This window comes from Triturus cristatus, chromosome 2_2, assembly GCF_964204655.1.
Source record: "Triturus cristatus chromosome 2_2, aTriCri1.1, whole genome shotgun sequence".
In the NCBI taxonomy this organism is placed as follows: Eukaryota; Metazoa; Chordata; class Amphibia; order Caudata; family Salamandridae; genus Triturus; species Triturus cristatus.
The window spans coordinates 859791256-859815728 of record NC_140582.1 but is presented as its reverse complement, the minus strand read 5'-3'; the positions used below and the strand labels follow the sequence as shown (position 1 = coordinate 859815728).

Sequence of the window (24473 nt, the reverse complement as noted above, 5' to 3'; positions counted from 1 at the left end):
AGAAATTAAATCCTGCAAAAACAATTTTAAGTAAATACAATTTTACAGAAATACAAATAAATCAAAAAGTAAAGGAAACATTTTAAAATAAATTTCAATTTAAGAAAAAGATCAAAAATTATGTGAAACTTGGATGGAATTTATGGGTAGTGAAGGGGTTTGGGTTCAGGAATGGGTGTAGGTTAGAGGTAGTGATGGGTTTTTAGGGTTCAGAGATAGGTGGAGTGTAGGGGTGTTGAGGGGTTTTAAGGGTTCATGAATGGGTAGAGTTTAGGGGTGGTGAGGGTTTTTTATGGTTCAGGAAGGAGGTGGGTTTAGGGGAGTTGCGGCATTTAAGGGGCCAGGGATGGGTAGAGTTTATATGCAGAAATAGGTTTAGGGTACAGGAATGGGTGGAGTTTAGGACGGTGAGTGGTTTAAAGGTTCAAGGATGAGTGGCATTTAGATGTAGCAAGGGCTTTTAAGGTTATTGGATGGGTGGAGATTAAGAATGGTGGGGGTTTTTAGGGCTCTTGGCTAGATGGTGTTCTATGGTAGTGAGGGTTTATTAGGGCTTAGGGTAATGCTGGTTAGGCTGTAGAAAGGGGTTATTAAGGTTCAGGAATGGATGGTGTGTAAGGATATTGAGGAGTTGTAGGGTTCAGTGATAAGTGGAGTTTAGGAGTCATGGATGAGTGTATGTAGTAGTGAAAGGAGGTAAGATCCAACTAAGGGGCGTTTTTTAGCCTTTTATTTTATAAGGATTTGAGAACAAGGTAACAACAGTCAAGTCTTAGTGGTTTTCCAGGACAGGATTCTCAGGTTACTCTTGACCTTGATAACAGTTCAACCATCACCATCTGCATGCTCCTATGTTAAATCGATCACCGTGGTACAACCGCTGACTCCCCATGCATGTATTCGATCGTTCGCACACCCCACCACCTGCACCAAAAGGAATTTGTGCCCCTCGACACCCGTATTCTGGGTTGTGGCAATGAGACCTGGGGCGTCTGTGTCACTCTCCTGGCTGCTGGGCGTGGTAGCAGTGTACTGCAGCACTGTGTAGTCCGGAACCTCCTCCCCTGCATTTTCGGTCTGGAAGCTGACTGCTTCCTTTGAACAGTCTTGTCCTGGGGCATCCTCTACTGACCGCCAAGGCCGACCACCTCGCAATCCCTGAAAGCAGCAGTTTTGGTTTCGTTGCAGTCCTTCTGCTCACGTTCCTTGTCCATAGCTGATCCACCGGCTCTCGATCCGCAAGCGTCTTTTCTTCTGCTCAGATCCTCTGAGAGATTGCTGTTCTCCTCGTTCTCCTTTTGAACCACAGGGAGGCTGTGGCCACTCGATCTTCTCCTTCCCTTTAAGCACTAAAGCGCTGCTGATCTCGTGGTTATGGCCTATAGTGCCGGCCATGATGGAGTTCACCCCAGAACTCCGTCTCACCTTACACTGTAGTTTAGGTCTGATATGTTTTTTTATTGTACAAGGATGGGTAGAGTTTAATGTAGGGATGGTTTTTACAGGGCAGGGGGTAGATGGTGTTTAGGGGCTGTGAAAGAGTCAGGAATACATTGTGTTTAGGGGATGTGAGGGGTCAGTGAATTAAAAGTATATAATAATGTAAAAGATTTAAATCTGAAATAATGTCCCCTGAAGTAAAGAACTGAAATAAATACCTCAGACAAAAATGCTTTCGAAAGTAAGACATGCAACCATTGCATTTACACCTTAAAATAAAATAGGCATGGAAACTCCGATTTTGAAAAAGACATTGTTTGATTTGGTTTCTGTGAAATAGTAAATGCCATTAATCCTGCAAATTTCCAATAAACATAATCCTATACATCCAGCAGATGCTGATCGGATGCCCTCAGTGTCCTAGGGAAGTACACATACCACTGTTCAAGGGACCCTAGGTGAGGGGCAGAGTCATACTGCATTAGCCAACCAGCATACCTTAGTTGGGTACTTTAGTTGACTAACTTTCAAAGTGGTCTCACTTTCAAAGTTCTTTGTACTGAAATTGTTGTGCATGCAGTATTACTAAAATTAAAAGGTAGTCTGGAAACTGCTTGACCACAGGACTGTGTACAGGTTTGATGGTTTCTCTTGCTGTGTTTAGGGTCTGACAGTTGCTGGGTCATGGTGCAGTGTGGGTATATGGCTCATTGCCACATTGTGAAGAATGTGTTTGTTACATAACAATAGGGTATACCCAGTAGCCAGCTGGACCTGGGCCTATAATAGTTCGCACAAAAAGTGGTCCAACTGACCGGTGAACTTCTCGAGGAGGAAAACAAAATTAGAGAACACCCGACAATAATTTAATGGAACAATGACGGGGTTAACTTGGTTAGCAAAAAGGTTTATATTATGAATTAATCACAAATTCAATGGTTGCTCCAAAGTGAAAAGGTGAGTGCGGTGATCGAGACGCCCGGGCTACTCATCGATCTTGACAAGAATAACGCTGATTTATTCTGCGCTATGTTGAATTTTTTAGCACGTATTCACACATGTTGTATTCAGTCCATTATGCCTGAGTAATTCCAGGGCTTACCCTTACCAATTGCTGTGAAACCTTTCTATCTTTCAATTATGTATCGCAGTGTCCTACATTTTCATGTACCTTGAGTGACTTCGCCCCATCGCAAAAATTCCACTGTCGATCAGACAGGGCTCTGCTGAGGTTGATCCTCCAATGGTCCTGATGAAGACCTCATTGTAAGGAACAAATCACCTTCTTCCACTTTCTGGGATTGAAACGTCGACTTTGCTTACATTCGGACCTGTACTTACCCATTCAGCCCAGAAGAATCATGCATTCATGGCATCGCATTACTTGGGTTGTTTAGTCAGTATTTTGATACATTGTTAGACAGGTCGCTTTCATCTTTGTAAATATTGGCATTTTTATTTTTACTATCACATCTCCATCCCTTCACAAGCACTACCTCAAGCACCGTACTCACCTTTTCACTTTGGAGCAACCATTGAAATTGTGGACTTGTGATTAATTCATAATATAAACCTTTTTGATAACCAAGTCTACATTGTGAAGAATGGCAAAACAGTGGGAGTAGTGTCTCTCAGTGTGCAAATACAATAGTGCTGTTGCATCTTTTAGCCTCTGTCAGTCATATGTGCATGATACAGTGATGTAGAGCAATATCAATAACTCTCATATATGTTTCAAGCATCCAATCAACTGCTGAAGTGTATACTATACCAGTTGTTGAATTAAAACAATGAAACATTACAAAAATTATTTTCATCTACCAAAAAGTCACATGTTAAACCGAACAATAGTTGTACCTGCTTGAAATTACTAAGCTCAGGTGCTCTTTCACAGTCTCCAGTTCCTAACATCAAGAATGCCATACTCTGAAATCTGTCACTTTGCTGCATAGACATACCCTACTGAATGACATGCCCTTTGAAACTTTAATAACTTCAGAATATTCAAGAAAAACATTCAAGATTTTCAGGACGATATGCGTTATTAAATGTTACGACTGTTAGATATCTTGTGAGATTCTGTTTCCTTTATTTCTCCCACCATCACAATGCATTTTAGGTTGTGAAACATGTTATAGTTTCATTCTGTGATTACCCCTTTTCTTCTTGTCAGCAGTCCTTCCATCTTGTTTCCTTAGAACTGAATCTGCTTTTGCCATAAAATGTTACATAAATAAATAAATAAACATACAATGATGTAAAATTGAAAATGAGTGTTTGCAAAGCTGAACAAATCAGAATTTAGAAATACTCTTACTTCAGTATTTCTGTTAACAGGGGATAGAAGATCACAACCTCATAGCCGGTCACCTTGCCATGTTTACCGGTGATTTCAATCTGGCACAGGATCTATACCTGGCATCTACGTGTCCTATTGCTGCACTAGAGGTATGTTGATGGAGCGCTGTATGTTGAGGCATCAAAATACAGGAACTGGGAGGGGAGACTATTCAAGATAATTAACAGAGAGTTGAATGAGAAAAAAGGTTGTTAAATCATTCAGGGTGCACGTGAAACGGTGTCCTTTATCCTATGAATAGATGCTCCTTGACGATATATACTTTCAGCGATTTCCTGAACAGCAGGTGTAATGGGGCGAGTCTGGTATGTGGCAAAAAAATGTTCCAGATATGGGCATTTATATGGTGAAGGGTTATTTCAGGTGTTTTAGCCGCTTTTTTTGCACTCTGCAGATTAAATGTTTTCCTGTGAAGCATTGACTGCTATCGCTATGCAACGTTTCTACCAGATGATTAGGAGGGATGTGTTGTTTGCTATTGATTTGTATGTGATGCAGCTTGTTTTACATATTATGCAGGCTTGGAAGGAAGCCTGTGTTTGCCCTTCAGGGTGGTAAATATTAGCTACATTTCTAAAGTTGTTTGATGAGGCATTAATCTGCATGGAATGATTTTCAGAGCTAAATCTGAGACTCCAGTGATCAGGATACTGCCATTGTTCTTAAAGGAAGCTACAGAGGCTTGCAAGTGGTTTGTACCATAATGATAGTGTTTTCTTTGTTATTTTATTTTTTTAATTAATTTTTGTTTATGATTTTTCATAGAACACAAAAGATCAGTCATAAACACTAGGCATTGGAGAGCGCCAGCATGCAAATTCTTGGAGCGTTGAAACCTAAAAAGCGGCTACTTAGCAAACTGCTGTATTTTTGGGAGGCAGCCCAGAGCCTTGTACATATGGACCACAAGATTGTGTGTGGCACCTTTTCTGCTGCACTTCCAGCCGGCCACGCTGGGGTGTGTTGGGTTCACTCACTTCAGTGCAATGACTGTTTTCCACAGCATTAACACCAATGTCAGAAGATTTTCCTCAGTGTTTGTGAAGTCCTCATCTTCCAATATATTCAGTCGAACAATGTTTGGGTACAGTTCAACTGGCCGTTTCACTATGGCACAACAAGTATTAAAATGCCCTTCCCAAAAGAGTCTCAAAATTGGGCAAGCCCCTACCATGTGGGTGATGTCTCCCCCCATTGCTGGTATCTCAAACAATCAGGCCCAGAGCCTCCCCAGAAATGCCACAGTCTTTAGGGGGTCAGGTATTTCAACTGAATCAGGAGTAGCATATTCGTAATTGCTGCTTACTGCTGGCTCATAAATGCAATGGCCCATTCCTCACCCTCGAAGTGACTGATGTCCGCCTCCCTACCTTTTGTAAGTTTGTTACATGTTTCAATGTAATTAATGATCCAGGTTTATAGAGACAGGAGATCTTCCCTGATGAAGTGGGTGAAGAAATAGTAAGTTTAGCCTTTAGGGAACTGACATCAAAGACATCCCCAAGGTCTGTTAAGCAGGGCATAATGGTGTCCGATATCAATAGAACGTTGGGCCTGATTTAGATCTTGGTGGATGGGTTACTCGGTCACAACGGTGATGGATATCCTGTCCGCAGAAATATAAATCCCATAAGATATAATGGGATTTATATTTCGGTGATGGGATATCCATCACCTGTCTGCCCAAGATCTAAATCAGGCCCTTAGTGTGAAGTAACCCAAATTTGTCTTTAATTTCAGGGGAGGCTTTTAACATAACCCCAGTCACTGTACCTCCCTGTGTTTAAATCCCCAGGCAGGCCTATCCCCAAAGCACTGGAGGGAAGTCACCTAGGGCAAATCAGTGCCCATCTACAAAGGAGTTTGGTCTTTCAGCTTTGCAATCCAAACATTTTTTTTGTTGTAGGCCTTCCATGTTTCCACCACCCCCTTAGTTGTTGTGCAGCTCTAGAGGGCAATTTCTCTCCACACAGATATTACATTTGAGAGCCCCTCTGCCAAGGCCCACAGCTTGGCAGTATTAGTTGGATCTTGTGTTAAAACAATCTGGGGTAAGTGGATCCATTTGTTCCCAAAAATCAAACTTTTGTGGCACTATAATAAGATGTGGGGTTGAGCATTGCTAAGCCAAAAACTCCTGTTGATTTGCAACTTTTGGCAAATGAGTCCCGGGAGATCTTTGGCCAATCTACATTTATTAAGTACTGTTTTTGGCTGAAAAAGTCTGCGATTGGTTTTTAAAACAAACGTGAGTTGGAAGGAGCTCTGTGACAATTCAAAAATACAAATTGTATCCTCAACCACACCAGAATACTTGATTATGTTTAGGTTTGACTGAGGAATGGAACAACAACCAAAACTACTATTTCTTCAAAAAGGCTAAAGAGTCAACGATATTGATGTTGTTTGAGGAGCGTTTAGAGTCTTTATCAATTCTAAGAAGAGGTAAGCAATTGTTGCTGACATTTAATTAATTTGCAGCCTAGAATTACATGTCATTGAATTTGAAACATCCGTTAAAATTCATGCCAATCAGGTTCCAACTTCTTGCCTTAGCAGATTTTCGAGCTAGTTGGAAATCCCAAAGTCTTGTGTGCTGCAAATGATGTGTAGAGGATGTGGTTACAAGTTTGAATCCTTTCCTTATATATTATGTATTTGTCCATGCCTTTTAGACCTTTGCGTTAAATTGCTACGAACATGATTTTTGAGACTGGGTCTCCATGCAATAAAAGTAGCAACTCCACCCAGTGTTCTGGGCAATTACATACAGCTAATTAGCAGATTGGTCATGTACTTTGGTCTAGCCGTCAGAGAAATTGAAAGGGTCATTCTAAGTCCACATTCCCAGGATTGTATGGATGGTATCTCTTAAAAAAATAAATGACTGTGTTTGAATTAGTTTGGATCATACTTCTTTAAGCCCTGCCTTTTGTGTCGATCAAACTGCTCTCATTTTTATACTCAACTGTATTGTTTTATGTTGATTTTGTTTTGTAAAACCATGAAATTAACAATAATCTTATTTTAACTCCAAATTTGAATTGTGTTGCCTTACGGAAAAATGCATATTTGCCCAATTCTGAAATTAATTAACTTTGTAATAATTTTTATTAATCACACAAATAAAATTATTTACGTACCTACTGTGTTCCACAAATGTAGTTTACACAAATGTATTTTCAGGAATGTAATTAGGGTGTGCGTGCAAAAAGGGTGTATACATAGTTTTGTAGTAAGTAAAGGATCAATAGAAGGGTGATTAATTTCAGCAGAGAGATCCTTCCCATCATAGATAAAGGGAGAAACATCAAGGTTTGTGAACCCCTTCAGACGCATTCCTGCAGAATGGTGATATTATTAACTCCTGCAACCCTTCTACATGAGTGAGAAGTATACCAATGTATTTTGTACTCTGTTTACTGTGATTCCATATTCCTCCTCAGGACACAAAGGATAAAGTTAAATTTATATCCTGAATATTGACTAAATTAATTCAGTATCTGCAGTACAGTAGGGCCTTAGGTTAATAGATTTCTTAAATAGATATGGAGGTTCTCAGCTTAGAGTGACATTTTGTCCTCTAAGTTCTCTACCATCGAAACCGAGTGACCTGCTGAGGGTCTTTGATCTCTATTGTAATTGCAAATAATAAAGGGGAGACAAGACATCCTTGTCTCACCCCCATCTCCTATGAAAAGGAGGACAATAGTGTCCTCCCCCCCCCACCCTGACCTAGGCACATGGCCCTGAGTAGAGTGTGTGAATGATAGAAACAAATTGGAATAAAAAGCCTGTGTATTCCAGAAGTGTGAAAAGGTAATCTCATGATATACTGTCAAAGGCTTTTTCTAGATTGAAGTGCAAGAGGCTCATTCAGCCTCTGATCTAATCAGAGGTCTGACGGAGTTTGTGCCCAGTTGCCCGGTGTGGCATAAAGTCACTTGGTCAGGGTGAATCAGGTTAGATATAATTGTAGTGAGGCTTTTACCATAATCTCTGCAAGGAGTTTTGCATTTGTATCAATCGGGGAGATTGCTCTATGTGAGTCTCCTCTCCGAAGGGGCTTCGGTTTCAGTATATTTACTATGTGTGCCTCTCTTAGTTCTAGTGGGAGACTCCCCTGAACTCTGGCACTCTCGAAACAAATCCAGAATTGGTTGCTCCAGGAGGAGGTACAAGACATTTATAGAATTACATCGGGAATCCATTTGGTCATGGGGATTTATCTGAGGTTATCTGTTTGACAGCTTCTATAACCTCTGATATGGCTACAGGCTCCTCAAGGTGAGTCAATTCTGTAGCGGAGGATTTTGGCATGGATATAGAGGTCAGATAGGTGGTCTAGTGGGCGTGCAGTATTCCTCCTATATAGTGAGCTATAGTAGAGTTCAAATTTGTTTGCTATTTTGAGATTCTTGTCCCTTTCTAATATCTGGTAAATGTATCTAGACTCCTCCTCCCTTCCTCACCAACCATGTCATATAGGCCAGGTTCTTTCTAACTTGTTCAAGGTGCAGTTTGCTTGAATGAGTCTGTGTTATTGCTATTCTGTATTCCCCCACGGCCCTAAGGACCTCCTCCACCAATTGATTAAGTGTACTTTCTTTTGGTGTGACACTATGCTAACAATCTAACCCTGAATTACTGCTTCGTAATACTGTGTCATATATTCTTCCAAGGAGTCCCACACCTCCTGGTTTTTAAGCCACCGGGGGCTCATCCACCATCTTTAGGGGATAGTCAGTGGTTTACAATATAATTTAAGTTCAATAGGTGCATGGTCAGAAAGGCCCTTGGCAGAAAGGACCACACTTTTAATTTGCTTTAAGTCTGTGATAGGTGTCAAAAATAATCTGATAGACTTCTACCTTCAGATTCCTTACCTTTGAATTTCCCAGGCGTCAGGCTGGATCCAGAAACTTTTGCTGAGCAATACCCCTTGCGTGCCGTTGGGTGGCTCCATTTGGCTCCGCGTGACGTCATCAGCGTTGGTTATGACGTCAAGGTACCTGTAAAGGCGCCACCAAGGCGCGCAGACGTCAGTTCTTTCCTTTCCGCGCTAGTTAATCGCCGATCTGGGAAGAGCTACCCCTCTGTCGCTTTTAACAGGTTTTTTTTCAACTTTTGTTGAATTTTTTTCCATCTTAGTGTGCGAGAGATGTCTTTGAGGAAGACCGGTTTCAAGCGGTGCGGTGCCACTGCATGATGACGGTTACCAACCCCCACGTCGTCTATTTTTGGTGTCTCGAGCGCGACCACGACTCAAAGTCATGCTCGGACTGCCGGGCCATGGCTCCAAAGGCCTTGAGGGAGCAGGTGATGGTGATACTTGGGGCTCGGCAGTCGACACCGTCGAGCAAGACTCCGCGGAGCTCCCAGTCCCGATCAAAGAAGAGGTCGTTGCGGGACCGCTCCCGGAGCCCTAAGTCCTCTTCTTCCCATTTGAGGTTCCCGCGACTGCCAGGGAAGAGGCATAAGAGGCATAAGTGGACTTCATCTTCACCTCGGCTGTCGTCCATCAACGAGAGAGGTAAGGAGCACCAACGCTTTAGGCACGGTTCTGAGGAGCCAGAGGCTGGGTCGACTTCGCTCCTTCCTCCCTTTCTGGGAGCCAGAGTGACCCCTGCTCAGATAAAATAATATTACGAGGCCATGCGCCGCGTATTTGAGCGGGCCAACCCCTGCGGGGTCAGAAGAGGTCCCACTGGGTTCAACGCCGTTGGCTCCGGCCACAGCGCTAGAAGGATCCGATCCCGGATATGGGTCAACGCCGGTCGTGCCAACGCGACCTCCTCCGTCGTTGGACCTGAACTCGGTGCCTGCAGCGTCGCTGGTGCCCATCGGTGGTGCCAGCCCTATCCTCATCCCTGACGACACGGAGTCGGAACGACATCGCTCGACGCCGATTCCGACATCAATTGAACCCAGGGTTCTATGTTGTCACCTGAGCACGTTGAGGATGTGCTAGGCTCAGGAGAGGGATAGGAGGGATCTGTGGACTCTCTGGAACACCACGATGACTTTGCAGAGTAGTTGGACTGGAATGGGGAACTTGCGGAAGCCAGTTGACTGAACACTTCTCCAGATACTGTCATGCTCTCTCCTCCAACAGTGGCTATGGAGGAGGGGGCATCCCATGCCATGGTGCTAAAAAGGGCAGCTGAGGTCCATGGACTAGAACTACCCTCAGGACAGGTAAGGACTAAACTCCTGACCGACGTGCTTCAACCTGGGGCTTCCACTTCCGAACCCCTTTTGTCCTTTAATGAGGCACTCACAAACGTCCTTCTTGGCACGTGGTCCAAGCCTAGCACATGGGCCTCTGTGAATAGGATTGTTGCATGCCGCCATCGCCCAGTACCTGGTGATTCGAAATTCCTCATCTTCAACTCCCTTCGCATGCTTCGCAGGATCTTCAAGTGGATCCCCACCGAAACTAGAAGGACGGTCACCTAGGCCCTCGTCAGCAGCAGACTGGACTACGGCAACGCACTCTACGCAGGAGCCACGGCCAAACTCCTGAAACGACTCCAACACATCCAGAACGCCTCCGCACGCCTGATCCTCGACATCTCCCGCCGCTGCCACATCACCCCCCACCTGAAAGACCTGCACTGGCTCCCCATCAACAAGAGGATAACCTTCAAGCTCCTCACCCACGCACACAAAGCACTCCACGACACCGGACCAGCATACCTCAACAGCCGACTCGGCCTCTACACCCCAGCCCGCCAGCTCCGCTCTGCTCCGCAGACCACGCCCTCGCCACCGTCCCCTGCTTCCGAAGAGTGACCGCCGGCGGCAGATCATTCTCCCACCTCGCCGCCAAGATGTGGAACACCCTCCCCATCCTCTTACGGCAGACCGAAGACCTCCTAACCTTCAGGAGACTCCTCAAGACCTGGCTCTTCGAACAGTAACAGCATCCCCCCCCATGCGCCTTGAGACCCTCACGGGTATGTAGTGCGCTTTACAAATGCTTTGACTGATTGATTGATTGATTGATTGATCCAACACACCACCCCAGAGAGTTTGGTGATGCAGGCCTCTACTTCGCAGGGTGCCTTCCCTTCCTCCCCTCCAGACAGGGAATCCAAGAGGTTGGATGCATTTGGGAAGAAATTGTTTTCTTTCTCCAGCCTGACATTGCGGTTGGTGAATACCACATGCTTATTAGGCTGTTTCTCCCACTCCCTTTGGGGAACGGTTGCGCAAGTGCTGCCACGAGTCCCGGAGGAGGCCCGGGCTGAGCTGTCCCAAGCAGTCAAGGATTGGAGAGATGCTGCAGAATTCACCATTCGCTGTGGCCTAGAAAAGACATTTGCTGGGCAGATCGATTTCAATCAATACAACAAGGGGAAATGTAGGTAGAGGCTTGAATACGATTATCTGAATATCGATCACTGTGAAAAATAAAAGCACTCATTAATTGACTTCTGTTCATGCATTTAAACTGTTTTGTGTTTTTTTCATGATTAGCCTTAGTTTGAGTGTCAGCCTATTTATTTAATGATACATTGTACATTCTGGAACTAACAGGTAGAGAACTTTTTCTTCATTATTTATTCAGATCGATTTCAATAACAGTGACCTTAATGCACCATGTCTGGCATAGGACAACTGACTTTTCGGGTGATGTCTAGGCCAAACTCATGAACATGTCCTTTGATGTGACTCATCTTTTTGGAAAAAAGTCAGATTCGGACCTGGTCAGGATCAAGGACCCTCGAGCTATGGCCAGATCCTAGGGCCTCTCCTCTAATCCTCGTGGCCAATCTTCCTTTCACTCCTTTCGTGGCAAAGGAAGGAGTTTCCAGCCGCGTCAGCCCTAACCCAGTCACCATCCTGCACATACTACCCAAGACGTGTGAGGACATGGACGCGGTGCATTCCGATCCAGGAATGGAGGCCAGAAGTCATCGTCCACACTGCCCCCCGGCAGCCATAGCCTTCAAGCACTCCTAGTCTGAGTCTGCAAGACCACACTACCCCAGTTGGCAGGAGAATGCATCACCATCTCGCCCACTGGAGATCCATAACATCGGACAAGTGGGTCTTGCAGATCATTCAAGGAGGGCTATTCTCTGCTTTCCTTTCTTTCCCCCCTCCCATTCTGCCAAATCAGGAACTGCTAACTGAGGATCATCTGAAATTGCTCCAGGAGCTCTCTTGGCCAAAGGAACTATAGAAAGGGTCCGGTTTCAGAAGTAGACAGTGGTCGTTATTCCCACTACTTTCTGATACTGAAGAAGAGCATAGGGTTGCGCCTCATTTTAGATCTTCGGACCATCAATCTCTTCCTCAAGAAGGAGAAGTTCAAGATGCTCACTCTAGCTCAGGTTTTGTCTGCCCTAGACCAAGAAGACTGGATGGTAGTGTTGGACCTATAGGATGCGTATTTTCACATGCCCATCCTGCCGGGCAACAGGCGTTACCTGCGGTTCAAGGTAGGCTGCAAACACTTTCAGTTTACCGTGCTCCCCTTACCAGTGCCCCTCTGGTGTTCACCAACGTGATGGCAGTGGTCTCAGCTCATCCGCGCAGATTAGGGGTGTCAGTCTTCCCCTACCTCGACGACAGGCTGTTGAAGGTTTCCTCGCACCAGGCAGTCGTCTCCTACCTTCAGACTATGGTGGACCTCCTGCATTCGCTGGGGTTCTCTATAAACATGCCAAAGTCACACCTGACTCCTTCTCAGATGCTCCCTTTCATCGGAGCAGTTCTGGACACAGTGTAGTTTCGGGCCTATCCTCCCGAGCAGTGAGTCCAGGATATTCAGGTTATTATTCCGATGTTTCAGCCTCTATCCTGGATTTCGGTGAGACTGACTCTGAGGCTGTTGGGCCTCACTCCTGCATCCTGTTGGTAAAGCATGCCAGGTGGCGTATGCGGGCTCTGCAGTGGGACCTGAAGTTCCATTAGGCCCAACATCGAGGAAATCTCACGACATGGTCCAGATCTCAGATGGAACTGCGAGAGAGCTGCAGTGGTGGTTGCCGAACCGTGATTGGGTCAGTGACAGACCCCTCTCCCTTTCCCCAACCAGAATTTACAGTGGTGATAGATGTGTCACTTCTGGGATGGGGCAGCTATCTGGGAGAGGTGAAGATCAGGGGACACTGGTCTCTGGTGGAGTCAGGGCTCCATATAAATCTGTTGGAGATCCGAGCAATTTGATTGGCATTGACAGCCTTTCTTCCCTCTGTCAAGGGGAAGCTAGTGTAGGTGTTTACAGACATCACCACCACCACCCCAATGTGGAACTGCAACAAGCAGGGCGGTGTGGGGTCAGGGACCCTTTGTCATAAGGCCATGGGTCTCTGTACCTGGCTGGAACAGTAGGGCATAACCTTGATGGCTCAACACCTGGTAGGTTCTTTGAACGCCAGGACGGACTAACTCAGGCGTCAATGTCAATGTCTAGCTGGTCACGAATGGCGTCTCCAGTCAAGGGTGGTGCAAGGTCTCTTTTAACAGTGGGAAGAACCTTGGTTAGATTTGTTTGCCTCTATCGAGAACGCCCAGTATCAGCAATACTGCGCGCTGGAGTTTCCAAGGTGGCTATCGCTCTGCGACGCCTTTCGGCGCGAGTGGAGCATAGGCCTGCTGTACACCTTTCCGCCCATACCACTCCTGCCCAGGGTTCTGAAGAAGATCAAGAGCCGCCAGGCCCAAGTCATTCTTATGGCTCCGGAGTGGGTGAGGAGAGTCTGGTAGCCAGAGCTTCTGAAGATGAGCATCGATCCTCCGATCAGGCTGCCCCTTCAGGAGGATCTTCTGTCGCAGAAGCAGGGAAGGGTTCTCCACCGAACCTGTCACTCTGCACCTCCGTGCGTGGCGATTGAGTTGATGGCTTTTGACCTTTCTCCCTAGGTTTGTAATGTTATTCTGGTGGCCAGGCGGCCCTCCACTAAGACGGTATATGCCTGCTGTTGGCAGAAATGTTTATTATATTGTACAGTAAGGTCTATTGACCCTCTTTCTGCTTCTCTTTCTACTGTACTGCTTTTCATTCTAACCCTTGGCCAACAGGGCTCTGCTTTGGGAACTCTCAAGAGTTTTCTCTCTGCTTTGTCTGCTTTTTTCCTGCTGCCTGACCCACTCTCTCTCTTCAAGTCTACTATTTTATGTAGATTTAAAAAATAGCTGGCTCACTTGTTTCCACCCACGCACTTTGTTATGCCACAGTGGGACCTTAATTTGGTCCTCACCTAGCTAATGTGTTCTCCCTTTGAGCCTCTACACAATTGCACCCTCCGGCTGTTGACCATCAAAACAGCCTTCTTAGTGGTGATTACATCGGCCTGGAGTGTTAGTGAGTTGTAGGCGTTATCTTGCTTGCCTCCCTATCTAATGTCCTTTCCGGCCAAAGTGGTGCTTTGCACCCGGGCTTCCTTTTTGCCAAAGGTTGTGACCCCATTCCATCCGGGTAAACCCATCACGTTGTCCACCTTCTTTGTTCCACTCATCTCTCTAAGGAAAAGGAGCGTCTCCACTGACTGGACCCAAAAAGAACGCTGTTGTTCTACAAAAGAGTTTCGGGTGGACGACCAACTCTTTGTGAGGTACGTGGGAGCAAAGAAGGGGAGGGCATTGCAGAAAAGGACCATTTCTCGCTGGGTCTTTTTCTGCATTATGATGTGCTATGTCCTGGCAAAGAAGCAGCCCCCTAAGGGATTTAAGGGCCCATTCCACCAGGGGAAAGGCTGCGACTACGGCCTTGGCTCGGGTATCCCAGTTCAAGGCATCTGTCAGGCAGCTACGTGGGCATCAGTGCACACATTTGCAAAACACTACTGCTTGGGTGGTCAGTTTCGCAGGGACAAGCACTTTGCCCGCTCGCTCATGCAGGACGTTCTAGTTTAAGGTATCGGTCCTCAGCCCACCTCTGCGATGTTATGGCTTGGGTATCTAAATCATTGGTCAGTATTCTGCAGCTAGAGGTCTCTATCAGATTCGGTAATGCATTATCTGGTAGAGACTCTATCTAGCTGCAGATTCTTTAAAGCCCCACCCATTTCTCCCCGCTTTGTGGACTAATAATGTAGGGCTAGGGTTACTCCTCCTTTAAGGGCCCTAGTGTTGCACACAACTGGGTCAGTTACTTCGTGGCTCTGCGCTTCTGGTGTGGAAAAAACATAAATTACTGACGTCCGCGTGCCTGGGTGGTGCCTATATAGGTACCGCGACATCATAACCGACGCTACTGATGCCGTCAACGTCACGCGAAGCCAAATGGAGCCACCCGACAGCACACGCAAGAGGTATTGCTCAGCAAAAGTTTCCGGGTCCAGCCTGACCCCTGGGATATTTAAAGTTAAGGAATCTGCAGCTAGATAGAGTCTCTACCAGATAATGCGTTTCTGAAGGTACCTGACTAGTTCGTCAATACTGGTAAAGGATCTATGCACCTCAGAAAAGAACGTGAACTCCCTTCCCACGGGTGATAAGGGTGTCATATGTTGCTTAACCCCATTCATCTGTGATGTGAATTTTGGAAAATAGTTCTGAATAAATGATGAAGCCAGTGAATTCTGTATTTGTGAGTCACAATTAGTATTCTTCCATTCTGATGGATACATCTGCCAGTGGATTCCTCACCTTGTGAATATCCCCTGCGCCAGCATTCTACGGAACTTTTCTTTCCCAGCATTCCACGTCGACGTGGGCGACGTCACAATGCATCGGCTCCGCACGCGACTCCGTACGACGTCACCGGAGCCATAAGAAGCCCACGTCGGCGTGATGACGTCAGTTTTCCGCGCCGTCGACGCGCAACGGTTTTTTACCAGTGCTCTCTAGCTACTTTGTAGTTTAGCTGTGTTACTGTGTAAAATCCAGTATGTCTTCGACGAGGAACTCGGGATTTAAGCCCTGTAGGGAATGCGGAGGCCTGATGTCCATGACGGATCCGCATCAGGACTGTTTATGGTGTCTTTCTTCAGACCATGATATGGAAGAATGCGGGTGCTGTAGGAGCATGAATCCTAAAGCGCTGAAGGAGAGGAAGACTAAGCTCTTCATGAAGAAGATCGGTGAGGATAAGAGAGGGAGAAAAAAGGAGAAGTCGAGGCGGGAGTCAACGACTTCGAGGTCGTCGAAGTCGAATAAACACCATAAGAAGAGGAAGCATTCTTCTCGGCGTCGGTCCTCGAAGTCCAGGAAGTCGAGGTCGGCTTCGCCCCGTCGACGTCGGAGCAAGGACTTGTCACCTTCTCCTTCTCCTTCTAAGTATCCGAAATCTCCCTCGCCGAAGCGGGCTCCAGCTCGTTCCCCGACGCCGTCACCGGCTCCGTCTAAGGCTTCGACTCCGGGTCAAGTGGAGTCTGATGTTCCTTTGGATGAGCAAGAACAGGAGGAGGCTGCTTTGGTGCCGGATGACTCTGCGGCTCCGGTGGATGATTCTGCGGAGCCGACGCCGGTGACTCCACAAGGGGATACAGGGACGGTCCCTTATCCCCAATTCCCGGCTCCAGGTACAGATTCCTCAAGCTTTCTGAATGCCATGTATGGTATTTTTAATAGGGCTGCCTTCCCATCCGGAGCACCAACTGGTCCCGTGGGTCCGATGGCATTTACGCTAGGGGTGCCGCAGCATTACGCTCAGGCCCCCTTTCTGCCCTTTATGCCGATGGCGCCTTCTTGGCAGTTTCCGGCGCCGGCTGTGCATCTGACTCGACCTCGGATGGACCGTCAGTCTTCGGAGCCTTCCTCGACGCCGAGGCCGACTCCATCGGCGCCGCGTCCGGCGCCGCCGACTCCACCTATGGCGCCTCCGACTCCGGTATCTCTGGCTCCGGTATCTCTGGCTCCACCGACGCCGCGTACGACGTCGACGACGCCGGCTCCCCGGATCCGGTCGAGATGGGAGGCCCAAAGGGTTTTGGAGGAAGGAAGATATCGAGCAGAGGTGGAAGAAGGTGAGGTCGACTCTTCTTCGGATGAGTTTGAAGGAATAGAGGAAGCAAGTGGTTTGGATACCACCCCAGAGTGGGAGCATACTTCTGCAAGGTCTTCTCCTCCACAAGAATTGGCACCCTACCATGTGGTGATTAAGAAGGCCGCAGAGTTGTTAGATCTGCAGCTACCATCTGTGGAGTACAAGTCTAACCTGCTTACGGAGGTGTTGCACTCTCCGACGTCGGCTTCAGAGCCTTTGTTGCCTTTCAATGAGGCCATCTTGGAACCAGTGTTGGAGGTGTGGAGGAAACCTCTTTCAGCTCCGGCGGTTTGTAGACAGGTGGCAAGAAGGTACAGAGTTGCACCAGGGGATCCGGATTTTTTGTCTACACATCCATCTCCGGAAAGCCTAGTTGTGCAGGCTTCATGTTCTAAACATGCTTCGGGTGCTTTCCCTCAGTCTCCGGCTGATAGGGAGTCCAAGAAAGTTGATCAGGCGGCCAAGAAGGCCTTCTCCTCAGGAAGTATGGCGCTGAAATCATCTAATGCTACATGCTTGCTGGGGCGTTATGTTCATGCCTTGATGGACTCTATCAAATCTTTGGCCCCTAAGTTGCCTGAGGGGGATAAGTCGTCCTTCTTGGAAGTTGTTGCGGACACTCAGGCGGCTTCCAGGCAGGTGATCCAGTCTGGGCTGGATACGGCGGACTCGGTGGCGAGAATTATGGGGTCGTCTATAGCCGCAAGGAGGCAGGCTTGGCTCCGTTCCTCTGGATTCTCAGCAGATGTTCAGGCCACGTTGGTTGATCTGCCATTCGACGGACAGAAACTGTTTGGGGAGAAAGCAGACTCTGCCCTTCAACGATTTAAGGACAGTAGATTGACGGCAAAGTCCTTGGGTCTGCAGGCTCCTGCTAGGGGTACAGCTTTTCGAAAGTTTAGGGGATTCGGAAGATCATCCTTTCGCTCCTTCCGACAGTCCCAACAGCAGCAGCAACAACAGCAGCAGAATCCCCTCTATAGGTCCTATAGAGGGAAGCAAAGGGGTCGGAGAGGTTCTGGTCGCAACCCCTCTTCTTCCTCCTCTGCTCCAAATGAGGCTTCAGGGAAGCAGCCCTAGATCCCCCATCCCGGATCATGTAAGACCTGTGGGGGGTCGGGTGTCCTACTTTCTACGGGGTTGGAAATCTGTTACAACCGACCTTTGGGTTTTGAACCTCGTAGAGACTGGGTACGCCCTTCCCTTTCGAGAGTTTCCTCCCCCTTACCCTCCTTGCCAAGGTTTTTGCTCGGAAGACCATCTGCTTCTCCTGCAGAAAGAAGTTCTAGCCTTGCTTCAGAAGGGGGCAATAGAGGTGGTTCCGGAGCAGGAAAGGGGTCAGGGATGCTACTCCCGGTATTTTCTGATTCCCAAAAAGGACGGCAGATTGCGTCCGATACTGGACCTCAGAATCTTGAATTTTTACCTGAAACAGGAGAAATTCAAGATGCTGACCCTTGCGCAGGTTCTTCAAGCGTTGCAGCAAGGAGACTGGATGGTGTCGCTCGACTTGCAGGACGCGTACTTCCATGTCCCAATCCTGAAGTCGCACAGGAAGTATCTCCGTTTTACGGTTGGGTCGCAACACTACCAATTTGCGGTCCTCCCGTTTGGTCTTACTACCGCACCTCGAGTCTTCACAAAGGTGATGGCAGTGGTGGCTGCTCATCTCAGGAGGTCAGGGATCCAGGTTTTCCCTTACCTGGACGACTGGCTTCTGAATGCAGAGTCCCCAGAGATAGTGCAGCGTCATTTGCAGGTGACATCTCAGCTGTTATTCGACTTGGGTTTTTCGATCAATGTGCCCAAATCTCACCTGGTGCCCTCTCAACGCAACCTGTTTATAGGGGCAGTACTGGACACTACTGTGTGTCGAGCATTCCCTCCTCCTCAAAGGATTCTCAACATTCAGGAGATGGTCCCTTTATTCCACAGTGGAGCGGTTGTTCAGGTTCTGAAGGTCCTTCGCCTGCTCGGTCTGTTTGCCTCCTGCATTCTGTTGGTCAACCACGCACGCTGGCACATGAGGGCGCTCCAGTGGTGTCTCCGCAAGCAGTGGTATCAGCACAACGGGGATCTCGGGGAGTCGATCAAGATCTCCGGAGAAGCTGCAGCGGATCTGTCTTGGTGGAGCGTGGAGGGCAATCTGTCTCAAGGAAAGCCCTTCCATCTTCCTCCATCGGTGGCCACAGTGATAACGGATGCATCCACTTTAGGGTGGGGTGCGCATCTGGGGGATCTGGAGATCAAAGGACTTTGGTCTCCAGAGGAGAGGTTGCTTCACATCAACCTTCTGGAATTGCGGGCGATTCGTTTGGCGCTCAAGGCCTTCCTCCCTACCCTTCGCGGTCAGTCGATTCAAGTCCTGACAGACAACACGACCGCGATGTGGTATGTCAACAAGCAGGGAGGAGTGGGGTCTCTTTGTCTATGCAGAGAGGCCTTACGTCTATGGTCCTGGGTTCAGGACCATCGGATTTGTCTGATGGCAAATCATCTGGCCGGGGTGTTGAACGTGCGTGCGGACAGTCTCAGTCGGCAGTTCTCCGCCGACCACGAGTGGAGGCTCCATCCGGAGGTGGTTCGTCACGTTTTTCAGACGTGGGGGACACCTTGGGTGGACCTGTTTGCCACTTTCGAGAACGCGCACTGCCTGTCATTCTGCAGTCTCCAGTTTCCGATGCAGGGGGCATTGGGGGACGCGTTTCAGTTGAGTTGGGGCTCACGACTCCTTTACGTGTTTCCTCCCATACCCTTGATTCCTCGGGTTCTGAGGAAGATTTGCCAAGACCGGGCCCAAGTCATCTTGATCGGCCCGGACTGGCCAAGAAGGGTGTGGTATACAGATCTTCTCCACCTCTCCTCGTGCCCTCCGCTCCGTCTCCCTCTGAGGGCAGACCTCCTCTCGCAGTCGGAGGGGCAGGTTCTACACCCCCACCTCCAGAGCTTACACCTTCATGCCTGGAGATTGAACGGGGCAACCTGAGTTCATTCTCTCTCCCGCCTGATGTGGTGGATGTTATTTTATCGGCCAGGCGACACTCCACCAAGTCCATTTACTCCTACAGGTGGTCTAAGTTTGTTAAATGGTGTGGAGAGAGATCCATTGACCCTTTAAAAGCCCATCTTTCTGATGTGCTCCAGTTTGCTCTTTCCTTGGCTCAGCAGGGCTGTGCTGTGGCCACGGTCAAGGGCTATCTTTCGGCCTTATCGGCTTTTCTATGCCTTCCAGATCAACCGTCACTTTTTAAATCTCCGGTTGTACTGAGGTTTATCAAGGGCCTTACAAACATGTTTCCTCCAACTCCATTTGTAATGCCTCAGTGGGACCTTAATCTTGTTTTAACCTTTCTGATGGGGTCTCCATTTGAGCCTCTACATAGTTGTCCTTTGAGGCTGTTGTCCTTTAAGGTGGTGTTTCTTGTAGCCATAACCTCGGCAAGGAGGGTGAGTGAGCGTCAAGCTCTTAGTTCTAAACCCCCGTTTTTAACCTTGCATGCTGAACGGATGGTTCTCAGGACCAGGGCTGCTTTCCTGCCAAAGGTTGTCACTCCGTTTCATTTGGGGCAGTCCATTACTCTCCCTGTTTTCTATCCTCCTCCTCATCCTTCCAAAGAGGAGGAAAGGCTTCATCGGCTGGACCCAAAGAGAGCTGTAAGCTTTTACTTGGACAGAACGAAGGACTTTCGTCTGGACGATCAGCTCTTCGTGGGTTATGTTGGTCATTCCAAAGGAAGAGCGGTGCACAAGCGCACGTTGTCGAGATGGATTATTCTTGCCATCAAGATCTGCTACGCCCTGGCTGGTAAGACCCCTCCTGAGGGCATTAGAGCTCATTCAACTAGAGCGAAGTCATCTACATCTGCTTTGGCCCGGGGTGTTCCTGTGGCAGACATTTGTAAAGCCGCGACTTGGGCCTCCCTCCATACCTTCGCAAAGCATTATTGCTTGGACTCAGAGATGAGGAGGGAGGGCCACTTCGCGTGCTCTGTCTTGCAAGACTTTCTGGTATAGGAAGGTGGACACCCTCCTCTGGGAGTGGGGACTGCTGTGGGAATCTATTCACAAGGTGAGGAATCCACTGGCAGATGTATCCATCAGAAGAACAAGTTACTTACCTTCGGTAACGCTTTTTCTGGTGGATACAGTATCTGCCTGTGGATTCCTCACTGACCCACCCGCCTCCCCGTTGTCCACCTTTGTGTACCATGAAAGAGGTCTTGTTGGAATGTTTTGATGATTTCTTGTGCATTTGTAGGAAATGCTTGTTTGTTTAGCATTCCTTTTATTTGTATGCTATGTATATGTATGCGTATTCTGTATACTGTGTATACTTGGAGTTGTCGTTGGTTCACCTGTTCGCCTCGAAGGCACGGAAAAAATGGGTGGAACTGACGTCATCATGCCGACGTGGGCTTCTTATGGCTCCGGTGACGTCGCACGGAGTCGCGTGCGGAGCCGATGCATTGTGACGTCGCCCACGTCGACGTGGAATGCTAGGAAAGTAAAGTTCAGTGGAATGCTGGCGCAGGGGATATTCACAAGGTGAGGAATCCACAGGCAGATACTGTATCCACCAGAAAAAGCGTTACCGAAGGTAAGTAACTTGTTCGTTACAGGTTATTGATCTAGTTTTAGACATGGGTTTGTATGCTGGCATTGGCAAAGGAGATACATTTTTTCTTGGTATAGTTTAACTTCTGAGAAGGTCAGTGACTTTGCTTATGGAGCACTGAATAGCAGTTGAATATTATTGGCATATCTTGATATTATGGTTGTCAAGGAGGAATGAATGGCTACATGTACAGATTAAAGGTGACTATGCCATGGATGGAGCTTTTTGGAACTCCACAAATCACTGGCAGATGATAGGAGAAGGAAATGTTTCTCTGGATAGTCTGTGATCAAACAGATGGAAAAGGAGAACCATTACGCATCTATGTCTGTAAATCTTCTACTTATTGAGAGAGAGGGTGTGTGTGTGTGTGTGTGTCTGTCTGTCTGTCTGTCTGTCTGTCTGTCTGTCTGTCTGTCTGTCTGTCACTTGATGTAATGAATTATGCAGTAGGATTTTCGATTATCTAGAAGAGAAGTTTTCATTTTTTGTGATTTTATTTTCTGGTATGTTGATACCTCCCAGGTACCTGGGGTTTGTGCTTGATGGTTGAAGTGAGTGTATTTGTCAATAAAAGTAATGTTATCTGGGGGTTTTAGATGAGAAAAAAATTGATTGCTTATGATGTGAAAATGGCGAGTTGGCATGGAAATAGTTCCATGAGGAGAGGTTGGAGGGTTCTTGAATAGGACAGTCCAGCAAGAACTTGTTCATGACAGGAAGGCCTGAGCCGCCTTTTTTTCAAGGTGGTTGATGAGTATATGCTGAATCTGATGGTATCAAGGACATTTGGAACATGAACAGTAGCGGTGGTGAAACTTTGTTTCTATGCCTCTCCTCTGTTTAATTTCCCCTACTCGTTTTTTAGGTCGAGCCTAGCTCAGCGCGCAAGCGCTGCTTAGGAGATGACCGCTTGGAATTTGTCTGTACTTTTTCGCAAACTCGTGCATGTACTGCACTGTTTCCAATGAGTACTTGTACGGTATCCACCTTGTGGGAGCGAGCAGCCCGCGCTTATTTACATTTGTCTGTCTCACGGGCGCGTAAATTGGAAACAGATGGCGGTCGCGTTCACTTTTGCGGCTGCGCATTTCTTTTATGACCATCTTTAATATGTATCCATGATTGCTCTATGGGAGGGAGCGTGGAGGTTTTTGAATCATGCAACATGCATTGTAGGGCTACTCAGGAACCCAGACGCGCCTCATGAAATACGTGGAAATAATTTTAAGGCACATTATATTAGCCTGCTAATGTACTCTTTGAACTCAGCAGTTACCCAAGCCACTCAAATTCACGCAGAAGGACATCTATGTACCAGTTTCCCCTCTGAGCAACCCCTTTTATTTTTTTTACTGTCAATTGTCATTTTCAGTGGTGACATTTTGGTAATTCTTTTTGAAATATGATTTTCATAAATCAGCACTCGAACATTTAGCAAATGGAAATTGGTACATAAACGTGTGATTGAAAGCTTCTGCTCCGCTTTCGCAGTCGGATTATTTTATTACACGGGCAATAAATTGAAGAGGGCAACGGATGATTTATTAAAGGCAGTGGAGCTCAACACGTTTGCTGCATTATTTATAGAGACCCTTGCCAGGTGTTTTCAAAACAATAATTTTCGGGTAGAAGTTGGGACATGCCATCAGTAATCTGTTACCAGCATATTAATCCGGTTATAGTGCATCAAATGCGGGTTTGTGTATGCGCCTCTTAATTCTAATTTTCCAGGTCAGCTACCTTCCATCACTAGGACTGTACTTTTTATGGCAGCCATGCAGACGAGTCTTTAGCATGCGCGCAAATCCATCTTCGATATTAGTGCCCTACATTTTGTCGTGGATAGGACCCCCACCCCGCGCGAGAACTGTAGCTTGCCCATGCTTAAACGCATCTTTAGAAATCCTCTTTAGACCATAATTATGCAGGCCACAGTTTCCCTGCCGTTGACCTTCAACGCTCTGTGAGAAACAGAATGTCTGACCTACATTTCCAGCCGCTTGCTTTCACCTCATGCGGTAAACAGGTGGATGTCAACATCTAGCACGGTCTGCAGTGAAAAACGAGAGTCACAAAAGCACACGTTTCAAGGATCCTTGTGACACCCGCTGACGGATATTCTATTTATTGCTTGGATGTTTGTGTACCACAGTTCTGTAAATATGTTCGCCTTTAAGCGCTTTAGGGATTGGCTTTCTATCACTCAATTATGCCCACCCCGAGCCTTTCATGGAAGGCAATATGTTAAGCAGTTTACCAAGATAAATCGCCAAAAAAACGGATACTACATGAAAGACAAATGGTCAAACACCAAATGAATTAAGGTATCCAAACTGTACTCAGGTGTAGAATAAAGCTTCTGAAAAAATTCTGATGGGGCAAGTGTGCTTAAAAAACAGAGGTCAGTAACACAAGTTTACTTTACTAGAAGTTGGCCAAACCCATTCGCATAGGTAACCATGATATAAAATAGTAGTCATGCCTTCACTAACCACGTTGCTTGCTAAACAAGCATTGGCATAGCCAATAGGTCTCGCTTTCGGGACCTTATAAGTATTTAGTTATGCAGCACAATATCCTTGGTGCAACAACATCAACTGTTGCATGGCTAAAAGCTTATAAGGTCCCAAAGACAAGACCTATTGGCTATGCCAATGCTTGTATTATTCTAGTCCTTTGCTGTCTTTTTTTCTTTTGTACCGCTACAACATGAATGACTCAAAAATCTTCTCTCATTCCGGATCTTCCAGACTCTTGGAATCTTCTTACTCCCTTCACCTTAACCTTACTTTTTTTCAACACCCTCCCCACACAGCCATTCCTATACTTCCATACTATATTATTTTATCTCCCTCTCATCTTATTCTCTTGTGCCTGGAATCTTGGCGTCGTCTTAGATTATTCCCCTATATTTACCCAGCTTGTCTCCCAGACAGGTTGTTTTTCAGTTATTCAGTAATAATGCCCCCAAAATTCAAATTCATCCTTTACTTCCATCTTATCTTTATTATTCGTTTTTGCTCCCCTCTGATCTTTTTTTCATTCTTCCTTTGATCTTCGTTGGTGATCACATATTATACACCACTGTTTTCTTTCTTTACATTCTTCTCTTA

At 46.9% G+C, this 24473-nt stretch overlaps 1 protein-coding gene across 1 annotated transcript in view; it reads left to right on the top strand.

Annotated features, from left to right (window-relative positions):
- The window catches only part of WDR19 (WD repeat domain 19), a 992607-nt gene that overhangs the window by 466731 nt on the left and 501403 nt on the right, over positions 1–24473 (top strand). The window contains exon 19 of the mRNA XM_085642250.1: positions 3778–3888. Coding sequence (XP_085498376.1) covers positions 3778–3888 — 111 coding nt within the window. The remainder of the gene's footprint in view (positions 1–3777; positions 3889–24473) is intronic.